A 21,671-nucleotide genomic window follows, 5' to 3' on the forward strand; every position below is an offset into this window, starting at 1 on the left:
TCATTATGTGTTTGCTTCTATAATGGAGAAGCCAAGCACAGATTCTTCAGAGCCTCTATATTCAGTCTCCTAGGGCAACCCTGAGTCTCAAGCTTCCTGTCACTTTAAATGTCCCATCCCTATCTGTCTGTGGCCGAAGCAAACTTGAGCTTAAGAAACTGCACCTCATCCTCTGACTGGCCATGTTGTGGACTTCTGAATTCAAAATTAAATTTGACAATTTTAGGAAGCTCAGTTTCTCTGTATTAGGACTGATCCATGTACTTTCTCCTCTCCCCGCGAACACTGCCTGATCTGCTGAACATTTCCCATATTCCTGACCTACTTTTCACTGTTTTACAGAGTGCTCCATTTGTTTCCTTTGTCTTTAACTTCCTCCATTAACAAATCAACAAGATGGCTTTATCAAAAGCTTATATGACAATCCTATTTTACCTCTGTTCTCTGGTTATCCCTTTCCCCTTTCTCTATAATTAGTTTGCTATCTTTCCCAGTTCTGACTGGGGTCATAAAAACCAGTTTGTGGAATAATGACTGTGAACAATAGCTTTGCCACAATTACACCCAAAACAAAAAAAACGAAATGCTTTGATGGAAACTGTAGTAAACATGCACCTCATCTGCTAAAAGAAGCAAAGAAATTTGTGCAAGAATGTTGTCTTTTTTTAGTCAGTTATAATCCAGGAATGTCCTGAAACTTATTGGTGAAAATCAGTACAATAATGATAAGTCTCACTTTGAGGGGTTGACAGTCAATCCGGCTTCCTGGAGACATCTTACTGGCTGAGTATATACTTTCAAAACTGCTGGCATAACCATAGCTAGCCCTCCAACTGGTGAACATCAGTTTGGAAATGAAAACTAAATGTACAATGGTTTCACGTACTTTGAGAAAGGCTTCCTTTTGTTCCAGGTGCTTGCTGATCATGGGTGTCACGTGATCACACTCAGAATTTGGGCCAAGTTTATCCATTCCTCCGCACCAATCCTCTTCTCTTTTGTACTCCTGCTCCAGACTCTCCAGAACACTGCAGACCTGTGTATAAAAATCAAATGAAGTATTTCACAGACTTACAGCAATACCTAGATTGATCTTTTGTACAAGTCACTTCTATGATTGTCATTTGCTGATAAAGACATAGTAATCTGTAGTAATCATAAATCAAGCTAGCTGCAATATTGTAGGTGTCATTGCACTTCTCAATTCTTGTCGTAGCCATACTCAAACAGACGGTGAAGGGGGAATTTCTTCGCTCACAGGGTGATGAGAGTGGAACAAGCTGCCTGCAGAGGTGGTGGATATGGGTTCAATTTCACCATTTAAGAGAAGTCTGGACAAGTACATGAATATAAGGGGTATAGAGGGCTATGACCCAGGTGCAGGTTGATGGGACTAGGCAGACTAATTGTTCAGCACAGACTAGATGGACCAAAGAGCCTGTTTCTGTGCTGTAGTGCTCTATAACTCTATGGCAAGTGAAAAGTGTCAGTCAAATTTCTGATGTGCCCTAATGTTGGCAAGGCAGGCGATAAGCTACTCCCCAGAGGTCAGCCCCTTATTTTATTGTAATCTCTGAAGTTAAATGGTAAGTTAAGAGATTTCTGGACCACTGTGACCTCCAGCAATTTACTCGTACACGTTTGATGATAACAATGTGGCAACTCACTAACTCAAACCGTTCAACTTTTGGAATATGGAAGGAAACTGAAGCACCTGGAGGAAACCCTTGCAGTCACGGGGTGAACGTACAAACTCCTTACAGACAACAGCAGGAACAGAACCCCGATCAGTGATCGCTGGCACTATAAAGCACTGTGCTAACTGCTACATGACTGAGGGGAAATGGTTCAAACCTCTTGTAGGAGAAACCATCACCTGTCTCTTGTGAGGTGCAAATATAAATATCAGTATAATCCTAGATGTTGTTTGTGCCTAGTGAAAGTACGTTCGCCTTCAGTCCAACTAGGGACGTACAATAAATATGACACACTTCTTGACGAAAATGCAAACTTTCCTAAGGCATACTTTTCAAGCCAAATGATCTGAACAATCCCAGGATCAACACTGGAAGTTTTTCATTCAACAACTAATCATTCAGAAACAGCACTGCATGTTCACAGCTGCACCATCCTGTAAACTAATGAACAAAGCCAACTGACTAGAACACTGAACTACCAAGGACAACCAATACGTCATTTACAGTCATGACATGAAGAAACAAAAGCAGAAAAGCTTTTAGAAGTAAAGATTACTAGATGAATAAAGATTAATTGGTTAAATTTGTTTTCCTAGGACTTTCTTCCCTGGAGCATGGGGAATGATGGGAGATTTGATAGAGATATACAAAATTATGAGGGGTATAGATAGGGTAGATGCAAGCAGGCTTTTTCCCACTGAGGTGGTGAGACTACAACTAGAGGTCATAATTTGAGGTGAAAAGTAAAATAGTTACAGGGAACCTGAGGAACTCCGTAATGGCACAAGCTGCCGGCAGATGCAAATTCATTGAAGAGAAGTTTGGAAGTACATGGATGAGAGGGGTATGGAGAGCTACGGGCCAGGTGTGGGTTAATAGGACCAGGCAGAATAACACAAACACAAGAAAATCTGTAGCTGCTGGAAAATACAAGCAATGCACACAATATGCTGGAAGAACTCAACAGGCCAGGAAGCATTCTGCAAGAAGAATAACAGTTCAGCTCAGACTAGACGGGCCAAAGGACCTGTTTCTGTGCTGTAGTGTTCTATGACTCTATGATTCTATTTACTTGACTGGAGAAATTAGTTCATTACAACCAAAAATCACACCCCTATAATTTAAAAATATATTTTTACAGCAGTAATACTTGATAATAGTGTGCTTGCTAGCAAGTTTGAAATCATATGATAGTTACGAACAAAGGGACATACATTTTCAAACTGATTCCCCACTCCTGATTAGTACTGATTGAGGGAGCACGCATAATTGTGTAGGAATAATTGGCCTACACACACCACTGAATCAATCACTTGAATAATAACCATTGGACAGAGATATTTGAGCTAGATGATTATTATGGAACAATAATTCATGAAAAATACTTCATGAACAGGGCAAATACAGAAAGAGGAAAATATGATTTAAAACATGGAAACAAAAATGTCAACATCTTTGACAGCGCTTCTCCCTATAGATGCTGCCTAGCCTGCTGTGTTCCACCAGCATTTTGTGTGTGTTGTTTGAATTTCCAGCATCTGCAGATTTCCTCGTGTCAACCTCTTATAAGGCACAATCCATATGACCAATTACAAGAACCAACTTCAATACTATTTTCATGCCATTCGCTACTCTTAATATAATTAAATACAAAAGTCACTCTAGCTTATTCAAAATAGCATCAATATTTTTCAGAAGAAAAAAAGATTTAGAGTGCAACACATAGAAACATCTCAACATAACTTGTGTACATTCACATACTGTAATAAAATTGATCAAAATGTTATAGCATAACACATAAAGGTATACCACTCCGTAATCAAAAATTTAAAGATAAGTCATACATCATAAAATAAATTTTTAATATAAAAAAAGTCAACCCCCTACCAACTACCAAAGAAAAAAGCTGATGGATGACAATGGATAATTAGGAAAAAAAAGGCATATTCACTTAAGAAGAAAAGATAAAAATATACATAAAAGGCTGTGCACTGTTAAACTTTATAAATTGGAAAGGTAATTCAGGAAAGTTCCTCAGATGTCATAAAAAGATTGTTTCGATTTGAAGACCGAGCAGCGGATCTTCTCTAAATTTAAATAAGACATAATATCACGTAGCCATTGAAGATGTGTAGGAGGGGTAGACTCCTTCCATTTCAGCAATATTGCTCTTCTTGCTAAAAGAGAGATAAAAACTAAAACCTGTAGGTTAGGAGTATTTAAAGTTATATCTTCATTTGCAATAATACTAAACAAGGCAGTAAGGGGATTTGGGTCAAATTGGACCCTAAAAAGTTGTGAAAAGGTATGCAATACTTCCCGGCAAAACTTTTCAATTTTAGGGCAAAACCAAAACATATGAATTAAAGAGGCATCAGCAGAGTTGCATTTATTACAAATTGGAGAAACATTCGGGTAAAACTGGACAGCTTCTGTTTAGAAATGTAAGCTCTATGAACCACTTTAAATTGTAGAAGAGAATGACGAGCACAGAAAGATGATTTATTAACCTGTTTAAGAATTTTATTCCATCTATCATCATAAATCTGACAATTTAGGTCATCCTCCCAAGCTTTTTTTAATTTTATCTAAAAAGTCTTGTCTAGAATCAATCAACAAGTTATAGATACCAGTAATAGAACCATTAACAAAAGGTTTTAAATTTAAAAGATCGTCCAGTAAATTTTTATCAGGACCTATAGGAAAAGTAGTTAATTGGAAACGTAGAAAATCTCTTTGAAGGTATCCGTAAAAATGTGTTTTTGGGAGTGCAAATTTATTTGAAAATTGGTCAAATGAAGCAAGAGATCCTGAGATAAACAGGTCCCAAAAACACTTAATACCTAGTTCATCACAATCTTTAAAGACGGTATCAGTCATGGAAGGGATAAAAAAAAATAATTAAGGAGAATGGGAGATGATAATGAAAATTTCGCTAAACCAAAAAATTTCCTAAATTGAGCCCAAATCCTTAAAGTTTGCTTAACAATTATGTTAACTGTAATTTTATTTGCTGAAAAAGAAGAGTATGATCCAAGAAGAGAGACAATAGAGGAATTTTTTACAGAATTAACTTCTAAGGAGACCCATGATGGGCAACCTTTACGATAAATATAATAGGACCAGAAAGTAATATTCCTTATATTGGCAGCCCAATAGTAAAACCTAAAATTGGGTAGGGATAGTCCACCCATCTCTTTATTTCTTTGTAGGTAAACTTTACTTAAATGAGCTTGTTTATTATTCCAAATATAAGATGTTAAAATTAAATCGAAAGAATCAAAGTACATCTTAGGAATAAAAATAAGTAAGGCCTGAAAAAGATATAAAAATTTAGGAAGAATCTTCATTTTAATCGAATTAATTCAGCCAATTAGGGATAAAGAAAGAGGGGACCATTTAGAAAGTGTCTTTTTCATATAATTCAATAAGGGGTTTAAGTTTTCTTTAAATAAATTCTTGAAGTTTTTAGTAATTGTTACACCTAAATATGTAAATTGACTTGTAACAACTTTGAACGGAAATTTGGCATTTTGATGACATTAGGTCATTTAAAGGAAATAGCTCACTTTTATGTAGGTTCAGTTTATATCCTGAAAAAGAACTGAGAAATTAAAGAAAGAACCAAAGGTAAAGAAGTTTCAGTGTTAGAGATAAAAAGTAAAATATCATCAGCGTATAATGAAATTTTATGAGTCATACCTTCCCTTAGTATACCAGAAATATCCTTAGATTCTCGAAATGCTATTGCTAAGGGTTCTATAGCTAAAGCAAAAAGTCAAGGACTAAGAGGGCAACCTTGTCTAGTTCCCTGCTGTAATTTAAAGGGCTTACAAATTTGGGAGTTAGTAATAACCTGAGCGGTAGGAGACAAGTAGATTAATTTAACCCAATGAATAAAATTAGGCCCAAAATTAAACTTTTCTAAGGTCTTAAAAAGATAATTCCACTCAATCCTATCGAAGACTTTTTCTGCATCTAAGGATAATATACACTCTGATATTTTTTTGGATGGTGAATATATCACATTCAATAACCGACGTATATTAAAATGTGAGTAATGATTTTTAATAAATCCTGTCTGGACATGTGATATAATAGATGGCAAAATATTTTCAAGTCTTTGAGCTAAGATTTTGGATAAAATTTTTGCATCAACATTTAATAAAGAAATCGGTCTGTATGAAGAACATTCAGCTGGATTTTAATTTTTTTTAAGAATAAGAGAAATACAAGCTTCATAAAAAGATTGAAGGAGTTTACCTGATTTAAAGGACTTTGATAAAACAGAGGATAAATAAGGTGTAAGTAACGTAGTGAAAGTTTGGTCTGACCAGAATGTAAAGCACGTATAGCCTCAGCCACTTCTTCATTGGAAATAGGCTGATCTAACTGTGTTAGACTATCAGCAGACAATGTAGGAATGTTGATATTACTGAAAAAAGCACTCATATAGGTATCATCTGAAGAAGAGTCAGACTGATACAACTTAAGGTAAAAGTCTTTAAATACGTTGTTAATTTCAGAATGGTCGGATGTCTTAGTTCCATTATCTTTAAAAAATTTTGTGATTTGACGATTAACTGTAAAAGATTTTAAGCAATTGGCTAATATACTACCAGTTCTATCCCCGTGAATGTAAAATTGAGTTTTATCTCTCAACAGTTGTCGTTCAATTGGGTAAGTCACCAGAAGATTATACTTGGATTGGATTTCAATACGCTTATTATATATACTTGGATCTGGAGATAGGGCATACTTTCGATCAAGATTTTTAAAAATTGCTGCTAGGTCAGACCTTTCTTTGTCAGCTTTTTTCTTTATATAGGTAGAGTAAGAGATAATTTCTCCACGAATATATGCTTTAAAAGTATCCCAGACTATATTACCAGCAGTATCTCCTTTAAAATTTTCTTTAAAGAAAAAAGTAATATGGTTTTCCAAAAACTTTAGAAAATTTTTATCAGATAACAATGATAAGTTAAAACGCCAACTTCTATTTGGTACAGAGTAAACAGGTAGTCTTAAAGCCAGAAGCACAGGTGCATGATCGGGCAAAGCAATCTCCTTATAATCACAGGATCATACCAGTGGAAGCAAGTTTCTATCTATAAAAAAAGAATCAATCCGAGAGTCCATATGATGAACCTGAGAGAAATATGAATATTCCTTTTCTTGGGGGTGTAAAAAATGCCACACGTCAAGAATACCACATTGAAATAAAAAAGATTTTAAAAGTAGGACTGATTTATTAGTGATAGGGGTTTTACTTGAAGAGCGGTCTAATATAGGGTCAAGCCAAAAATTAAAATCTCCACCCATCACTAAGGAATACCGATTCAAATCAGGCAGAAAAGAGAAAAGACATTCAAAGAACAAGGAGTCATCTGTATTTGGAGCATATACATTCGCAAATATGATTAGTTTATTCTCAAGACTACCCGAAACAATAACAAAATGCCCATTTGTATCAGAAATTACATTATGTTGAATAAAGGATACATTCTGATCAAACAGGATAGAGATGCCTCTCGATCTAGATTGAGAGGGTGAGTGAAAATGTACACTCTTCCATCCTTTGAAAGAACGTGAAATATCATCTTTACGAATGTAGGTTTCTTGGAGAAAGATTATATGAGTTTTAAGTTTCCGGATATAAGAGAAAATCTTATTTCGTTTAACAGGGTTATTTAGACCTTTCACATTAAAACTGAGTATATTAATAAAAGAATCCATCAAGTATCCTTTAGTAATGTATAAAAGGTAATCACAGACATGTAGATAGTGAATAAATAAAACAGTAAAAACATCCAATCAGCTTTATGGAAGAACCCATTTCCCTCCTCCCTCCCTCCCTCCAAAGAGAGAAATCAGCCAAGGGAGGCTGAAGATTAATTCTAACGTTCCCAACCCAAAACTCTGGTGGCTCCAGAAAATATATATGTATAGCTGTGCTGAATAAACAATTAAATATATATATATACACACAAAAACAAAATATCAAAGTAAATAAGTTCGCTATTTACGAAAAAAAACCATGGGAAAATATAAGTATTAGTCTCGGTAAAAAAAAGAAAAGACAGATAAGGGAAATCAATAAGTAAAACAACATATACTCGCGGGTGCAAAATAAAGGAGTAAAGAAACAAATAGAAGATAATTAGAAAGTGAAGCGGTTTAGATAGCTTCCTACATGACTAATTTAAGGCATTCAAGGGAGAGAAAAAAACAAAATGACAAAATGGCAAAATAATGAAAAAAACAAAAACCAGCAATAAGAAATATAGAATATTGTATACTATTGAAAAAACAGTAAAAGACCAAAAGGTGTATAAATAATCAAAAGATAGGAAAAATCTGGGTGAATTTAAGGTAAAGCAAAACACCCTATAGTTTCATTCCTCAGTAATTACTACATGTACACCCCAGGGGTGTCAAACTCATTTTAGGTCACGGGCTGGATTGAGCAAAATGCAGCTTCATGCGGGCCGGATCAGTCGGACGCGTGCGAACGCAGCTTTAGTTGCCTCCGTTTTTTCAGCCTGCTCTCATGTGTCTCAGTCTCTGCTATAACTACAAAGTGTTTCACTTTACAAATTCCGTTTCTTATGAAGAAGACTGCTGAGCAAGACTGCCAAATAAACACTAAAAACCCTGAAAACCTAGTACCTGAATAAACTCAGCATTAGCCATATCATACGCCATAGGCGCTTCGATTACTGGGGCCAGCTTTAATAGTAATTAGATATTATCTCGCGGGCCAAAGATAATTCCACCGCGGGCCGGATTTGGCCCGCGGGCCTTGAGTTTGACATATATGCCCTACATAATTACTTTCAGTCAAATTACTAAAAGGAAGGTAAAAATCAACATAAAACTGAGAGAATATAACGTATTGTTTAAAAAGAGCTGTGAAAAAGTAACATTAGAGGGCCCATATAAAGGCAGAAAACAGCAAAAGAGAAAATGGATGCAGACTGCCTGCATGTTTTGCATAGTTTGAAAGATAACAAGGTGCCAGTTACTTAATCAAACAAATGATTAAGACTTCGTAAAACCAAGAAACCTTGTTATCAACAAAGTGCCAATTACTTGATTGAACACCTGAAATTAAAACATCTAGCATAAAGCAACTCAAGGTTGAATTTAAGCATGGAGACTATGTAAAAATTTCTTAGCTTCTTCAGGCTTCGTAAACCAAGAAACCTTATTATCAGAAGTAGTAACCTTGAGTTTACACGGATCTCTGAGAGAAAGGAGACAGCCAAGCTTAAAAAGATCAGACATGACCTCTTTAAAAGCCTGTCTAGCTCTTAGAACTTCCGGTGGATAATCTTGAACGATCCGAAACTGTTGATCACGAAATTGTAATATACGTTTCTTTCTTGATCCACGAAGGATCTGTTCTTTAATCTGATAGTCATAAAAGCAAATGATAATAGAGCGAGGTTTGGCAGGATCCCAATTAGGCGGGGTAACTCGGTGAACGCGTTCAAATTTTGGTAGTTCCGATAATATATCAGGGAATAAATCTTTCAGCATTTGAGCACAAAAATCGATAGGTTGATTACCCTCCAGTTTTTCAGGAAGCCCAAGAATTCTGATATTGCACCTTCGGTTCCTGGTCTCCAAATCTGTAAGTTTCTTCAGTAACGTGTCGTATTTTTTAAGTTGTTCCTTAGAAATTTTCTTGAAACCTTCGATATCCTTCTGCAACACCGGCAGAAATTCTTCGTGTAGCTTAAGACGAATTTCGTGGTCACTCACAGTCTGCTGTATGCTTCCAAGTTTCCGATTAAACGTTTTCGGTTCAGATTTAACCAGGTCGAAGGAATTCTGTAACAAGTCAAACTTGGATTCCAAGTCATCCCGTTTATCCAATTTTTCGAGTTTCTCTGACATTTGTTGAAACATTTCAGTCAAAGTCTCTAAAGTAGTCTCGTTTTTTGAGTGTTTTCTACTCATGGTGCTCTCACCGAGATAGGTTTAAACAGCAAAGTAAGCAAATAATTTTGGAGCACGTAGCTACTGCAACCTACTCCATTACAGCCACCGGAAGTCTCCAAAGATCCTTTTAAACAAATTTTCTTTTGCTAGAAGTCATTGTTACTGTTAGATAACATGCACATCAGAAATGGGTAATATAATTTTTACTTAATTTGGTCTCATCCCTTTTCCTTCCCCAATTCTGAAAATGAATGGCACGCAGGCAACTTCTGTGAAGAATTTTGTCTAGACCCGTTCTTTAAAAATATAGATGAGGATGTCAATGGTTACACATATCAATCAGCACTCATGATGAAACAGGGTAACACACACAAAATGCTGGAGAAACTCAGCAGGTCAGGTGGTGTCTATAGAGAGGAATAAACAGTTGATGTTTCAGGCCGAGACCCTTCATGTGCATAGATGCTACCTGGCCTGTGCTGAACTCTTTAGTCATTTGTGCGTGTGACTCTGGCTTTCCAGCATCCGCAGAATCTCTTGCGTCCAAATGAAGCAAATTCAAATTAGTCAATATTCCCAAATAAGATCAGAAGCCTCAGATTCGTAAATCATAGAGGAAAAACTTAAACATCGTCAACTGGGCTTTAGCTGGCTGATCAGTAATCTAGGCTAACGCTAAAATACTAAGATCTCGCACCAACTGACGTATCATCTGGTCTCTCATGTTGACCCATAGCATCACTGCAAAGAAGAGCAAGGGAGTTATCTTGAGTGCGTTGGTTAATACATGTTGCTTATTCAACATTTCTAAAATACTTGCTATCATTATCACATGTTTGCTTGTGTTAGCTTGCTATGCACATATGGGCTGAGATTAAAATGATCTAAATTCAATATTTCATCTAGTGTATATTATAAATCTAAAATTTAGAAAAATATATATGGAATTGGTATAGTCATAGTTCAGATTTTATTTTCCTATGATTAATAATTATACTTTCTTTAAAACAAATACTCAAATTTAAACTTGGTACTGAATACAACTGTAATGCTGTAGTTAAGATTCCTACTGCTATGCTCTGGGGTATTTCATTTAGTAGTTTTCTTTAAGAGCAGTGTGTCCTGCTGGTAGAATGTTTTGGTTTTGGCTAAAGATAAGGAGGCGTGCTGTTCAACTTGGGAATGTGGAGTCAGCCAATCAGAATGGGGGGACTGGGAGAAGGTTCTAGAGATGCCTGTGCAGAGAGAGATTTGTGATGGAGACTGGTGATGTTCGTTGTCTTTTGGCGGGAGATGCTGAGAAGATCGGGAGAGACACGCATAGGGTTTCATCCGATGGGAAGACTCAAGTGCAAGGAATGCTTCGCGAGATGAAGGAGCCCAAGATGGGAAGCTCTACTGGTGATTGGTGATGAGAACTTAGCGCCGTGAGTAACGGTTATACCCATCCTTTGGAAGAGATGAGCTTCAAGGTCATGTGCACATTTAGACTAATTTAACTGTAATGGGCCTTTTTAATTTTTCTTTTTCTTAATAACTGTTTGATAAAGCTGAAATGAGTAAATACATTTTCTTTACAATTTTGTGTGGTGTACAATCTGTTATTTCTTGTCAACCGATAATTGTGTATGGGCAGTATTTACACAGCATTCGCTCAATCAAGATTCCGTTAATCGGAGCATCCAACTTTCCTGTTTGGTTGAACTCCAAATCATACCAACCCCAGATGCATAATTGTTTGTGAAAGGTGACCTGAGTCATGTAGGTGTCAGCTGAGGTAACCATCATGCCAAATTTGCATATGAGCCCAGTGAGGAGGTTATGCAATAAAGATTATACTGTAACAAATACTTCAATCAAGTTCTGATGTTGCAAAGCAGGTATGTTGTGATACCTACATCCTCAAAATGTACGCTAATATTATTTAATATCATTTTCATGCAGGGTTATTTTTTAAATTTCTTTACTTCATGGATGGGATACTGTATTAGCTTTCTGAATCTCCCTGTTAATGAAGGGCATTTTATAATCATTACATGAACACACCAATGAACAGAAAATCTAGGTCAAGAAAATATATCACTTGCAAATGCTTTTTTTAAAAAAAAGTATTGCTTGCTTACCTGTTCAGAAGTTTTATAGAATGCAACTGAAGCATTGACAAGCTTTAACCGATCTTCCATCTTGAGCATGAGCTGTTGCCAATTGGAAGCCACCTTCTCTGCACATTCTCGGATCATCTCCATGTCATAATGATTAGCCTGCAGCAGCCCTTCTGCTTTCTGCTGCACCTGAAGAGCACTTTGATGAGTTTTCTATTGTTAAAAAACATAGAAAGGAAGTTAAAACATAGTTTCAAATTCTTCTATACATTTTAATGGCTAAGAACTTAACAGATTTTGTTAAATTCAGTTTTATTATTTTGGAGTATTTCAACTGCTCTTTTCCCAAATGTGTTTTGAAATTAACTCAAGCAGTTTCCAGTTTGAAGAAAATGTAAACTGCAAACAATCTTTTCAAGAACAGTTCTCAACTGAAACAAATCAGATCCCAAATAATAAATTTCTTACTGAAATATTTGTCAACTTGACATGGACAATTCAAAGGTGATGGAAAAGCTGCAATGTTAGGATGACCAAACAAAGCATCTTTTAATGCTTTCTGAAAATAAGGACAATGAATTAACAACTATAAATGAATTATAGTGATAGCCACATTAGTTTAGTCAGTTTCATACAGCTTTTTATCTTCAAGTGTTTGGTCCTGCTCTACTGCAGATTAAGCTGTATGATTGGTAAAATGAGGAGTGAGAAAGTCCTTCTGCTCTTCAACACTGATTTTTACCAGATGGTGCTCAAAGTATGCTGAGCAAAAGATGAGATGGCACTCTACAAATTCCAATGAAGCAAGCCACCTTCATCAACCAAAGATCCAAAACAAACAAGCCAAGCATTATTAATGGAAGACAGAGCATCACTTGTTCAGTCATTTTTCATTTTGCTCCACACAAATCAAAACATCCAGACGGGAGAATTGTGTAATGGCCACACCAGTTCCTTCTCATTTCAGACCATGGATTGTTGTGGTGCAGCAGGCCAATGTAAAAGCAGAGAAATAGCAATACACCTGTGGTACAGATAATACAACTGGCAGGCATATTCATCCAGATCATCAACAGCTACAGAAAATCAAACTGCCAGTTGCCATAACAACCAGTCAGGATAGGATTCCAACTAATACCTACAGGACTACATCACTGTGACCTAAAGTTTATTGTTCAGCAACATTCAATATTCTAAGGCTTTTCTGAAATTATTACAAGGTTCTTAACTGAACATCTGCAGAGCCAATCACAGAAACCTCTTTCAAAGAGAGCAGAAATAATATCCAAATTATCATGAATTTGGCTTCCTTTTAAGAGACTGCAAGCAGAACATTTTTAAAAAATTCAAAAGTGTATAAATTTAACTAACGTTTAAATAATAAAATAGTTAAATACTAACAGATGAGCAAAGTATTAAAATAAAATGCAATTAGTAGGGTATTTAACCTTTTCCAGTGTCAGAGGTCTGAGTTCCCTATTTATAAGTCAGTTTTCCCTGGCATACAGCCTGAGACTTGAATGGGATATCCACTCAATTCTTTTCTTGAATTAGGTACAACTCAGCACCAGGCTCATTGGTAAGTTTAGCTGTTGGGATAGTCACACAGTCAGGATAGCTCAGAAGTTCACAATATTTACAAAGAAATCTGAAAGTGATACCTAGATGGCTGATTAGAAATATTTATCTCAATTTCAATTTACTGCATGAAAATAGATTCTTAGGCCTGAAATGTTTCAAAGCAGTATTAATGGATTAGAATAACAGTAATATTTTTGTAGACTTCAAGCAACAAAGCATAACATTATCCCCAAACCATCAAATATAGCAGTCATAGTTTCAAGTTAAGTCATTTTTTCACATTATTTTGGAGAACGCTTCAAGCACTGGAAAGCAGCCATGGGATTCTCATTTCAAATTATACATGCAGTAATTCCTCCTGTGGACAGTCTGACTATCAATATCCTTGTAAAATTCAGTACATTTACACTGTATACCCAAGTTAAATTCCTAGTGTTTTTTTCTGCTGTTAGAAAAATAACTTTATAGTGATTTTACCTCAGAGAACAGATCAATTTAACTCAAAGCCTAAAGGCTCACTGAAAGAAGCAGCAAAATAAAACTTAGAGGAAGCTGGATAAAAACACTATGGAGAAAGAAAGCACTGATAATGTGAAATGAACCAGAATAGGTGTAGGTGCTTATGAAGGCAAATTAGAATATCTGAGTTGGATGCCATACTTCAATGCACATGAAGGTATGTACAGTGCAGCTCAAAGTCTTAGGCACCCTAGATGTTTTGATATGGTTTCAGATGGTATGGCCTACACAGAGCCCTGATCTCAACATCATCAAGACTGTCTGGAATTAGCTGGAGAGACAGAAGCAAATGAGACAGCTGAAGTCTGCGAAGAATTGTGGCAAGTTCTCCGAGATGCTTGGAACAACCTATAAACCGATATTCTTATAAAATTTAGTGTACATAAGAGAATTGATGTCAAAGGGTGGTCACACCAAATATTGATTTGATTTAGTTTTTTTTACTGTTACTGCTCTTAACAGTAATTTTTTTGATATTTAAAAATTTTTCATTTCATTATTTTTGAAAACATCTTCATGTGTCTAAGATTTTTGCACAGTACTGTAATTAAAACAATATAGCCAAGAAACACTAGCTTAATGCAGCAACACAGTATTAGAAGGGAACTGAAATTTTAGTCAATTGAAATGGGAATCTAATGAATGACTGCAGCCAAAAATGTTTTAAGTTTATTGGGCAAAGCAGCAAACTTCAATGCACATGATGGTGTTTAACTCTCACAAAGTTTTCATAGGATAAAAAATATATTTACACTGTTTCTAAAGCGAATCCGATTAAGGACCATCTCGGCTTTAAATGGGTGCATTGCTCCATAGTGCCACACAGTGGAATAAGCAGTGGACACTTCGGACCAAAACTATCAAAAATGAGAGGGAGAGCACTGAGAGAGAATCCCACTGAACTCCCATCGAAGAGGGGATTAAACTTCTTCAGGGTAGGCATACTCGAAGAGACTTCACTGTGGAGCAGCAAATCAGACACAAGAGATTCTGCAGATGTTGGAAATCTTGAGCAACACACACACAAGATGCTGGAGAACTCAGCAAGTCAGGCAACATATTTGAAAGGGAATAAACAAGTGTCCTGACAAAGGATCTTGGCCCAAAACATCCACTATTTATTCCTCTCCATAGATGCTGCCCAACTTGCTGTGCTCTTCCAGCATTTTGTGTATGTTACTCAAGGCTTCTAGCATCTACAGAGTCTCTTGTGTCTAAATTTTTCTATCAGGTTGGGGTCTACAGGCATCAGATGATAGAGTGAGGTGTTACGACTGGATGTCTTGACGTAAGCTCATACAATAAATAGTAGTTGGAAATGGGCTGTCAGCCTGTCCGGTTTCCCTCTCAATTGCAGTATTTCCTTGTGATATAGAGACTTAAAGGAACAAAGGTTAAAAAGCGTATCATTCTAAAAATCACAGCATGCTACCAGCCCTGATCACACAGGGAGATATTGATCGTTTATATGCATAACTGCCGAAGTTGGAAGCAGTGGGGCAATTAGGAAGATATGAGAAGGTGTAGTCATTTACAAGGGAAAAATATAATGATTCTTTTGAACTGAAAGTTAAGGCACAAGGAATGGAAGGGCTATAAACAGGATTAGGACAAATTTTAGAGAACTAGGGTGTGCACACAGAAGCAAATTGTAGTCTGAGAGCTTCTAGATGGAAAAGTTATTTCTGGAACAAACAAGGTACAAAATTGGGCCTGAATGCATTAAATAGGGGCCAAGGTAGGCAATGTTATAGAAGTGGTGGTAGATAATTAATGACTTATGCTATATTGCAGAATAGACTTTTCAATGACTTCCTCCTTACTACCACAACATGTGGAGCATGTTAGCTTTCCTCACCATTTTTCAAGCATTTCTGAGCCAACAACTATTGCGATGAAAGGTCAACTTTCAAATATGACCTTCTGAAAAGAGCTCAACTTGAGAGTCTTAAATGTTCTTTTGGTGTGACAGACTTCACCCTAGGAAACTATATAATGATATTTTATACCATAAAAATAAATTACATCTTTAGACAATAAATGTATCAGATCTTAGCTAGCAAATCCTTTAAATCACAGTGACATTGTCCACCAACTTAGTAATAACAAATGACAGATAGAAACTTGTCCTACCTCAATTGCATGTTGGAACTGCTCGTGCTCACGCTGGAGCTGCTCAGCTTCCTGAAGTGAGCTAGCAGTAATAAGGCCTGCATTTAGCATGGATTCTCCATTCCGAATCCAGCCCAGTACCTGTAACAAAAGCAAGGATGCAAACTAATAACATACACTAAAACTTCAAATATCAAAGAAACTGCTATTGTTACGAATGCGCCCCAACTCTGAGGGGCCGAAAGGTACAAAGTCGCCCCCTCCTTTTTGAAAATCGCAAGATCGCTATTAATTCGGGTCTGGGACCCAGGAAATGAGAGAGAGACACGCAGAATCCACAAGGTTTGGAATGTGTCCTGGCCTCAGCGAAAACAAAACCCCTGATAACGGCTATTGTTTCTTGGAGACGGAATTGTGTATTGAGTACTGTACTATTCATTGAAGCCCCTCAGGGGACGACCAGAGTGGGCTGGTTGAGGGATTGCATCATCCCAACCTGATTGACATCTGAGACCCCGTGAGTAAGGATAAAAGAGGGTCTGGGGAACAACCCCTTCAGACGCACCAGGAGAAACGCTAGAAATCCCGTGACAGCGTTTAATAGCGACAGCCGGTGGGGGGCTCGTGTGCGTCCTTCCCTTGCCTGGGATTGGCGGGCTCACCACAGAAGAACGGCTTTAGCTAAAGGAGAGGCCACAAGTGAACGGCCACACCAACGAGACTCCGACGGATTGGAATCATAAAAGGAAAATTGGGAAGTTTTTCTCCCAAATCCCTCTCTCTCTCTCCAACCATTGCAAACCCAGCGGTCCCCAAAGGCTGCAGCCTGCATGAACTGAGTGAACTTTATATTTCCATCGGACAATACATTATCCCCTAGACAACGATAGAGCTTATTTCTTATTGATTATTATTATACCCGCACTTTTAGATTTAGTATTGACAACGTATATTATCTGTATATTTGCATTGATATTATTTTTGTGTATTTTTACTAATAAATACTGTTAAAAATAGTATAATCAGACTTCAACAAACCTATCTATCTTTGCTGGTAAGTGACCCAGTTACGGGGTTCGTAACACTATTAAGGAGAAGCAGGTGGTAGGATTCTGAAAGGAATTTCATACTTTGGACCTTGATGGCTAAATACATTCCTACCAAAGGTGAAAGGTTAATATTGGTTACTTCCAATATTTACAAATAAATTCTGAACTAGTTCTTTACACTTAATACAAGGATGATTACTTTTAACTTTTGCACAAAATAAAAGCTACGAAAGGTTACAGTTGAGGGTACCCATCCACCATGTTCCCCCGTTCCCACCCCAATCAAATTCACTGTCGTTACTTACAGGGTCGTGTGTTAAGTCCAGCCCAGATTGTTGCACAAATAAATATAAATCTAATGCAACCCTAATAAAGTTTAACAATTAATGTGTTCTATTGCCTATGCTGCTCTCTGTTAGATGTGACAACTTATTATTGCTCCATCATCTACATAAAGTATTACTAATTACTAATTTTCATCTTACATAAATTCACTACTTATACATACTACATAAATTGATTCTCATTTTTGCAAACAATCATCAAACCACTGAATACTAACCTGTTTTACTTCGGCCTGTAAGTGCCTGAGTTGCACACACTGCTCCAAGTGTCGACGATGTTGTTCTGCGGTCAGGTCCAGCTCCTGTTGCTTCTCATGTAGAAATTCTAGAAGGTCTTGTACACGAGTTGCCATGTCAACATCTCTGTCACAGGTTAACTCAACACCTAAAAGGCAACAGCAAATCCTAAAGATAATTTTATACTTCTGTCTCCAAAAATCTGCCTTTTGGAAGTATTGATTCTTAATTCCTTGCTTTGTTCATTACTTTCTTCAAAAAAATGTTTAAGCTTTTCTATCACAAGCAATAAGAGCGTACAGTCTAATTGCTTCTAGGTTTATGATGATGAATTTTGAGCCGGTGTTAACAACTTTATTTGTTACCCTTTATCATTCTGAAACAGGGAAGAAGCAGCATCCACGCTTTCAATATAGTAAATTACTTTTAATTAACTATTGTGTAATCCAAAATTAATGTTTGAACTCCATACCAAACTCTTTTCTCTAATGATAAAGCCCATCTTTGTCCTTGTTCCTGCTCAGTCAGAAAGTTCAACAGACACCTGACCTTAAGCTAAAGTTCTGATCCAATATCCTTTCTATACCCAATCCACCTACTCCACAACTGCCCATTCAGGCATCTGAGCTAGCCTCAGATGACACTGCTGAAATCTTCATTCATTCTTTTGTTACCTCCAGATTTAATTAATCCAGTCATCAGTCTTCCAGTCTGCGCCTGAGCCATTTAAAATTTTTAACAGTTCCCACCAAAAGCTATTCAGTTGAAATCACCTGTCTCAACTTAGACCCTTTATCCTTTATAGATCCTGGAAGGATGTGATTGAGATGAATAAAGCATACCTGAGGCTTGTACTTCATTCACATACTGGAGTAACTCCTGTCCCTGGTGGATGACATCAAAGGTCAAGTTGTTCATCGTTAGGGATTTATCAGCATGGTGCTGTAGCCTCTGTTCAGCAAGGGTCAGGTCCTCAGTGTCAAAGTCATTCATCTGCTGAGAGAGCTCGTCGCCCCAAGATTCGAGGTCTGAAATAATCTGAAAGAAGCAAGCATTTTAATTTATGGAAAGCTATGCTAAGATATTGCACAGATCTCTACCTCAGTATGGCAATAGTGTTTCCCATGTGATGAACATCAATTTGTTATAGCTCAGCAACAAAACATACTGGCTTCTATAAAATGCTAACACAAAATTTAAAAAAATAATCTACCACTATGAAACAAAGCAGGCCAAAGAACCCAGTGAACCAAAACACAATCTTGTGACAGAAAGGAAGAAAAGCTGCAAAATTCAACTCAACAAGAAAGTAATTAGTACAACATACAATTTTGCATTTGACTAGCTTCACAAGATAAGCAGACCAAAATACATTAGAAACTAGCAATCCTCAGCTGAAACAGTTTCATTTAAAGATCAATGTTAAGACTCTCAGTCATTTAAGAAATGCTAAATTTTCAAAACCTCTGCATTGCTTCACTTGAGGGGGCATTATTAAAATGCAGAACAAACATTTTTTTAAAATAAACTACCACAATCCCACAACTTAAAACTAGTTCTCTTGAACTGTGGCTTAATTCCATGGGTGGCCTTCAGGAAGATGATTCCTGTCATAATTTGTGCAAACAAGATGTAGCTGATTGTATACATAGTGTTCATCTGCTAACTGGTAAACCTGTAGTAAAACCAGGACCCTTTCCTCATTATTTCCTCAAATTAATTTGGGAATACAGAAAATACCCAAGTATAAGAGGCTTCTTTTTAAAAAAAAACTTGCTACCTAGATGGTAACCTGACAGCAATTCAACCAGTTAGTCTTATACCTGAAAAGCATCCAATCATATCAGATCAGTTTCAGGCCAAATAATCCATATCATAGCTTACTTAGGTTAAATTATTATTGTCTAAATGGTCTTACCACTCTATTGATTATTTCTGTTATCTCATTATTATTTATTAAATATTTAGGTTAAATTATTATTGTCTAAATGGCCTTACCACTCTATTGATTATTTTTGTTATCTCATTACTATTTATTGAATATTTTCTAAATACACGTGGCACTCCCATGTAAGTATCTCCCTCCTCTAATCATTACCAATGAACTTCATAATCATCTTGTTACACAAACAAATCATCCCAGAACAATTCCACACTTAGAAATTCCTACCAGTGAACAGTACCAAAATTCTAACAGCCCAGTGTTCTGTAAAGTAAGTCACACTTGTAACGTAGATACAGAAGTAACCTAACTCACATCTTGCTAACTGGTATATTTTTCACAGCCAATGTGAATTAATTTAGTGATATTACAGAGTTGTTCCACAGGGACATGCAACTGAAATTACTCAACCTGAGAAACTAACTTGAAATCTCTCTTGATCCTTGTCACTTACATTACTCTTAGACACTGTTAATATTGTAAAATGCTACGATATCCAATACTTCCTTCAGCTACCTTTTCACCTCCGCTTGAAATATTAGCTTTTGTGTGGTACAGTTCTTAAATAAGATGGTGAAGCCATCTACTTCCATCATGGACATATCTCCCCACCATCCTCGACATGTACAAGAGTCAATGGCTTAAGAACGCAGCCTTCATAAATAGTCCCCTCTCTCTGTTAGATTAACAGTATGATCAATTTTCAACAGACCAAACCAAGATGAAGACAAAGGAGCATTCAAAACATGTCAAGTAAATGATAATAGAGAAACACAAGTCTGGGAAAGGGTACTGAACATATTTCGGCGCTCAATGCAGTCCATCATGAAAAAGTAGAAAAAAATAAGAAACAGCAGCCACATTGCCTTGGTCAGGCTACCCCTCTAAACTTTGTCACCAGAGAAGAATGGTACTTGTAAGAGAGGCGACTGTAATGCCAACAATCACTCTGAGGGAGCTGCAGAAGTCAGTGGCTGCAACTGGAGATAGTTTATAACTCCACAATCTCTCAGGCCTTGCACAAAAAGTGTATTTACGGAAGAGTGGCTAGGAAGAAGCACTGGCTAAGAAAAAAAAGCATATTCTTGCCTTTAAAGACTGTGAAAGTGTTACTTAGAAGATACTGTAAAGATGTGGAAGAAGATCTTCTGGTCAGACTAGACTAAAATGGAACTTTTTGGCCTCACATTATGAGGTCCATGTGGTGTAAATTTAATACAACGCATCAGCCAGGTAACACCATCTCTACTGTAAAATATAATGGAGGTAACATCATGCTATGGAGTTGCTTTTCAGCAGCAGGGCCAGGAAATCTGGGTAGGATTGATGAGAAGATGATTGTTGCTAAATACAGTTAGATCCTGAATAAAATCATGCTAGACTCTGTCAGAAAGCTTAAATTGTGGAGTAAGTTTGTCTTTCAGCAAGGCAATGGCTCAAAGCACACTGCCACAACAACCATGGAGTGGTTTCAAATACAAGAAAATTGATGTCCTTGAGTGGACCAGTCAAAGTCCTGATCTTAACCCAACTGAACACCTCTGGCAAGACCTTGACTGCTGTCCATTGCCACTCCCCAACTAATCTGGCACAGCTTGAACAAGCTTGCAAAGAGCAATCGGCAAATCTTGCTCCATCACATTGTGCAAAGTTAATAGCGATTTATCTAAAAAAGCTGTAATAGCTGTGGGAGGTGGTTCAACCAAGTACTAAGCAAAGGGAGATGAATACTTTTGAACTGCTGACATTCCAGTTTTTGAATTTGTAGTTTTTCATGCTTTACAATTTTCCCTGCTTTTAGGGCTCTACTGTGCAGAAAAAAAGGTGCATGTGATACACAAATAAAAATTCTCAGTTAAATTGATGAAAATCCCTGATTGTAATACTCATTTATATGAACAGCTGACTGGGGCCTGAATACTTCTATGTATGTATTTAATGTTTGTCGTGTTTGTAATGTACGTTGCTGTTGCAAAAAGCTAACCTTCACTGCATTTATACCCTTCAGTCAACAATGTTGTAACCGACCTATATAAACCTACTCGACAATCAGTCTAACCTTTCTTTCCTACACAACCCATCACCCTCCATTTTTACTTAGATCCATAAGGCTACCTAAGAATCTTTTAAATATATTTGTG

The 21,671-nt window shown here is 36.8% G+C and overlaps 1 protein-coding gene across 8 annotated transcripts in view; it reads right to left on the bottom strand.

Annotated features, from left to right (window-relative positions):
- LOC140713799 (triple functional domain protein) overlaps window positions 1-21,671 on the bottom strand; it is a 329,694-nt gene that overhangs the window by 138,822 nt on the left and 169,201 nt on the right. For all 8 annotated transcript variants that reach the window (XM_073024339.1, XM_073024337.1, XM_073024338.1 and 5 more), the window contains exons 14-18: window positions 18,431-18,626; window positions 17,570-17,736; window positions 15,980-16,099; window positions 11,768-11,959; window positions 887-1,036 (exon numbers count right to left, since the gene is read on the bottom strand). In XM_073024339.1, the coding sequence (XP_072880440.1) occupies window positions 887-1,036; window positions 11,768-11,959; window positions 15,980-16,099; window positions 17,570-17,736; window positions 18,431-18,626 (825 nt within the window). The remainder of the gene's footprint in view (window positions 1-886; window positions 1,037-11,767; window positions 11,960-15,979; window positions 16,100-17,569; window positions 17,737-18,430; window positions 18,627-21,671) is intronic.

This window comes from Hemitrygon akajei, chromosome 20 (assembly GCF_048418815.1).
Source record: "Hemitrygon akajei chromosome 20, sHemAka1.3, whole genome shotgun sequence".
Lineage (NCBI taxonomy): Eukaryota > Metazoa > Chordata > Chondrichthyes > Myliobatiformes > Dasyatidae > Hemitrygon > Hemitrygon akajei.